Source organism: Chanos chanos, chromosome 8, assembly GCF_902362185.1.
Source record: "Chanos chanos chromosome 8, fChaCha1.1, whole genome shotgun sequence".
NCBI classification, from domain to species: domain Eukaryota; kingdom Metazoa; phylum Chordata; class Actinopteri; order Gonorynchiformes; family Chanidae; genus Chanos; species Chanos chanos.
The window spans coordinates 1,418,802-1,423,496 of record NC_044502.1 but is presented as its reverse complement, the minus strand read 5'-3'; the positions used below and the strand labels follow the sequence as shown (position 1 = coordinate 1,423,496).

Below are 4,695 nucleotides of genomic sequence, written 5' to 3'. Positions count from 1 at the left end.
CATGGCAATGTTAATTTAATATGAAATTTTATGTTGTATACTGTTGTTAAGGTCCATATGTCCTAATCTGCTCGTATTGTGTGGTAGTTTTCACACTGGTGCTTTCGCTAGCTGGTTAACTAGCTTGCTGAGTTTGCTAGCAAAGAGTTATCGGACCATCATCCAGGCAAGGAAAATGGCTTGTGAGCCTAACCGAGCGCGTTTATTATGCATGCTTTCATTGACTTTTGGATTTTTCATTGTGGAGGTGGTAGTTAGCCGGATAACGGCGTCCCTAGCAATGCTGTCGGACTCCTTTCATATGCTATCAGATGTCATAGCATTGGTTGTGGCTCTGGTCGCCGTGCGATTCGCGGAGAAGACACAAGCTACTAATAAGAACACCTTCGGATGGATCCGAGCGGAGGTAATGGGTGCCCTGGTTAATGCTGTTTTTCTTACCGCTCTCTGCTTCACCATCATTTTAGAGGCAATTGAGCGATTCACGGAGCCGCATGAGATTGAAAAACCTCGGGTAGTAATTGGGGTTGGGGCGGCGGGACTGCTTGTGAACCTACTCGGTCTTTGCCTGTTCCACGGGCACGCAGGAGGTGGACACGGCCACTCTCACGGAGGTCACTCTCACGGAAATAAGAAAAACAAGAGGGGGAAAATGTCGAAGTTCGAAAAGCCACCCGGCAGTTCTTCGGGCGAGGAGACCAACAACTTGGTGGGCAATCACAGCACCAGTCCGAATGGCGTAATTACGGAGAGGCGAGTGAGACGTGGTAAGGCTTTTTTATTTTTTGGGGGGAGTCAGCTTTTCTAAGAGTTTGTGTTCAAAATTCAGAGTTTGTTGTCTCGGTACGAATACACACATACAGATAAGATTCATTTGTCGAAGAATGTGAATATCACACAAGCCACTTCAGATCTCTTTACTGCAGCTGATAGTCTTCTTCATACTATAGTCACTTCACAAAGCAGACGGTCTCTGTCCCCCGTGCACACTTTCGCAACGAGTGCAAAAGTTATCTCAGCGAAATTGTTCCGTGTGAATGACTGACTGCCGGGACCCTTTGGTCACAAAGACCTCCAGTTCTCCGGTTGTCATCATTTTACAATAGCTTTGTCTTACAAAGCAGTTTTGATTCATTTACCAGTCACGGAAGAGCGCCTTTAACGACACATTTTGCTTGCATTTAGTCACGACAAATGCGAGCAATGTATTTTTTCCCCCCCCCTCGCCAGTTCAGTTGGGGTTCAGCTTTGAATTGTCGTTTCCATTGTACCATTGTTTTTTTGTGTGTGTAATTAACCTGTACTACTGAGTGAGTGTAAGGCTAGTATGGCAGGTAATAGAACTATTGTCTCTCTCGTGGCTGTTATCCGAGCTATTTTTCGTTAGTGTTAGCTCGAGCCAGCGCTGACTAGTCAAGTGGAGCAAACAGTTACTTATTAAAAAGTCCTGTCTATCTTTGAATGTGTCCGATTTCAAAGACCGACTCAGAGCTGAAATGTTACAGAAATCATTTTTGGCCAAATTAAAAGTTATCTTCTTGTGTTTAATGATTTGCGAGTACACGAAGTAACTTTGGCCTTCTTGTGAAGCAACAGTTAGAGGAACAAGCTTGTTTCAAACCAACAAGTCATGTCTGTTTGGAAATTTTTGGGCAGGACTGGACAGAATTGCGGAGTCACATGACTGAAAAAATCATCATGTTTCTCCTACCGAGTACCATTTCCTTTCACGTGAAATCTATAAAGACAGGATTTTCCATAGTTATTGATTGATTGTCTGTGATAGTCCGGCCAGAACTGCGGGGTCCCAGTGCTATTTCTGTTAATTTACGTTTTGTCTTAACAGTGCCGCACACGCTTCAGACAATAAATTTTAAAAAGTCATGAGATTAGATATGACGTAAATATTTACCCTTATACCTTCTTTGCCTTCTCTAGCCAAGGCCTTGACAATTACATTACGTCTCATTGTGTTGTAACTAACATTAGAGATAAATAAATACATCAATTTGCCATGCGATGTAATTAGACATGGGTGAGATCAATTTGTAGGCAATGCCTTTGTCCACCTTGTATTTGTAAAAGGGAACAGTCTTGTGTGTTAATTAAAACATACCTAATTTATCAGGTCATATCTGTGATAGTAATACTGATTTGTTTGTCAGAGCACATGTCAGCCAGTGCAGTGGTGGAAATGTTATGGTGATTGAGCTCCTGTTTGGCTTTAGTCACAGGCCTGTGTGGTTTCCCCTCCTCAGCGTGTTCCCTGTTAAAACATGGATGACACCTTCACGGCACTTACACAGACTCGGGGTCCTCCAGGCCTGCAGCAGTCAGGTGCACGGCACTGGCCCTGCTTTAAGCACACTTAACACGGGTCCTCTCTTTTCCCGTACAGAGGTTTCTCGTGAGGACAGTCTGGAGGTGCAGATGAACGGGAACGCCCCTTACGAGGAACTGGAGAACGCCCACGACTCCGCCTCCCAGCTGAACATGCGCGGCGTCTTTCTGCACGTGCTGGGCGACGCCCTGGGCTCGGTCATCGTGGTGGTCAACGCCCTCATCTTCACCTTCGTGTGGCAGCCGTGCGAGGCCGGCGCGCCTTGCGTCAACCCCTGCACCAACAGCCACTGCACCGACCACCAGCACGTCAACCACACCCTGCTGGGCCTGATGGAGGGCGACGAGCCTAACGCCACGGACCCGGGGGGCCTCGGCCTGACGCGGGCGGGGCCCTGCTGGGTGCTGTACCTGGACCCGACGCTCTGCATCATCATGGTCTGTATCCTCCTCTACACCACGTACCCGCTGCTCAAAGAGTCCGCCCTCATCCTGCTGCAGACCGTGCCCAAGCAGATCGACATGCACCGGCTGAACGAGCGCCTGCGCGGCGTGGACGGCGTCCTGGCCGTGCACGAGCTGCACATCTGGCAGCTGGCGGGCAGCCGCATCATCGCCACGGCGCACATCAAATGCCACGACCCCGCCACCTACATGGACGTGGCCAAGCGCATCAAAGGCTTCTTCCACGACGAGGGCATCCACGCCACCACCATCCAGCCCGAGTTCGTCACCGTCAACTCCGAGTCCCGCGGCTCGCTCTGCGAGCTGTCCTGTCGGACGCAGTGCGCCCCCAAGCTCTGCTGCGGCGCCGTTGACGCCGGCAAACAGACGGCCGCCGGCGCCGAGGGGAGAGTCGCCGCGGCAACAGCCGCGGTTCCCGCGACGACCCTGGAGGTCATCAGCGAATCACAGGAAAACGCGAACAAGGATCAGATGCCCAACGTTCAGGTGGTGGTGCGGTCTGAGCCCCAGGTGATGGTGACGAGAGAGGTGGAGTCATCGCTGTGAGAGAGAGAAAGAAAGATGAAATGAACAAATCCGGTCTGGGCAGTCAGAATATCTCTCTGTCTCTCTTTCTCTGTGACATATAGAGGATGTACGCATCACACCTCAAAGCAAGCCTTCTCTTCTCATCCCTAAAACACACACACACACACACGCACACACACGCACACACACACACACACACACACACACACTAAGCCTTCTCTTCTCATTCCTAAAACACACACAGACACACACGCACAGACACACACGCACACAGACACGCACACACAAACACACGCTAAACCTTCAGCCTGGTGTCTCTGTCACCATGGCAACATATTAACTTTGCATTCTGGGTGACCTCTGACCCAGGCTTGAGGGGGAAACAAAAGAAGAAAGGAGAGCGAGAGTGTGTGTGTGTGTGTGTGTGTGTGTGTGTGAGAGAGAGGGGACGGCCTGTTGCATGTGTGCTGAGAAGCAGCCATGTTGTGATTTGTGTATCTGTGCCAAAGCTTTTAGTACAGGACATGAACGATCCTGCCGATTACCTCTGTATGACAACACACAAACAAACAAACAAACAAACGACGAACATGCAGCAGAAGAGATGGAACTGAATGAAAAGCTGCCAGACCAGACACCACTACCACCTCTACTCCCAGTGTTCCCAACACCTCTCTTCTCTCGAACGCCAGCCTTCACCAACGCATTCGTACTTAAGTTATTAGTCATGCTTTTTCTCTCAAAACTTTTATATTTTAAAAAATAGAATTGGTGAAAATAATAATAAGAAAAACAATATATTATTGAATTTCTTCCTCTCTTTTGAATCTGACAAACTGTCGATGCTGTATTGTGGAATCGTTTTTTAGTAGTAAATGTTTTAATCCTACCTTGTTGAGGCTTGTTTTCCTCCTGTGTGAGACAGGTCTTAGAGTAGACACGGTTTTCGCTTCACGAGATCACACTGCTGTCCACCTACGCTGGAAACACGTCTGTGTCACTGTCAGCCGCGCTGTTTTCAAACCTCATGCAAAAAGACACGGATGCCTTTTCTCCTTAAAAACAAAAAAAAGAAATAATAATAATAATTACTGGGGGGGGAAAGGCAGAAATCTATACATGTTGGGGGAGGGAAACTGTTCAGTGTTATGAAATCTATGCTGGAGCGGTGGTTTCAATCCTAATTGTGGCCAAGTGTTTGAGTGAAGGCACTTTGTCAGGTAAAGAGTTAGCCTAGCCGTAGCGCTCTCGTACACGGGTGCGGCTGTTTCGGCAGGCATGCACTCTCGTACACGGGCGCTCTCGTACACGGGCGCGGCTGTTTCGGCAGGCGGGCGTCTGCAGAGGCCAGGTCACCCCCCC

At 48.9% G+C, this 4,695-nt stretch overlaps 1 protein-coding gene across 2 annotated transcripts; it reads left to right on the top strand.

Moving 5' to 3' along the window:
• Positions 1-3,353, top strand: slc30a1a (solute carrier family 30 member 1a). Of its 2 annotated transcripts, none has more exons than XM_030781549.1 (2): positions 1-739; positions 2,413-3,353. In XM_030781549.1, exons 1-2 carry the CDS (start codon positions 176-178, stop codon positions 3,349-3,351), a joined length of 1,503 nt encoding a protein of 500 aa, XP_030637409.1. In that variant the 5' UTR covers positions 1-175; the 3' UTR covers positions 3,352-3,353. The 2 variants fall into 2 exon arrangements, with proteins under 2 accessions (XP_030637409.1, XP_030637408.1); XM_030781548.1 differs by having other exon boundaries at positions 1-767; positions 2,399-3,353.
• The last annotated feature ends 1,342 nt before the right edge of the window (positions 3,354-4,695 follow it).

Bases quoted from the DNA above. Each gene is read 5' to 3' on its own strand.
- slc30a1a (XM_030781548.1), top strand. From the start codon at position 176: ATGGCTTGTGAGCCTAACCGAGCGCGTTTATTATGCATGCTTTCATTG. The intron at 768-2,398 runs GTAAGGCTTTTT...TTTCCCGTACAG, and splicing joins GGAGAGGCGAGTGAGACGTG to AGGTTTCTCGTGAGGACAGT.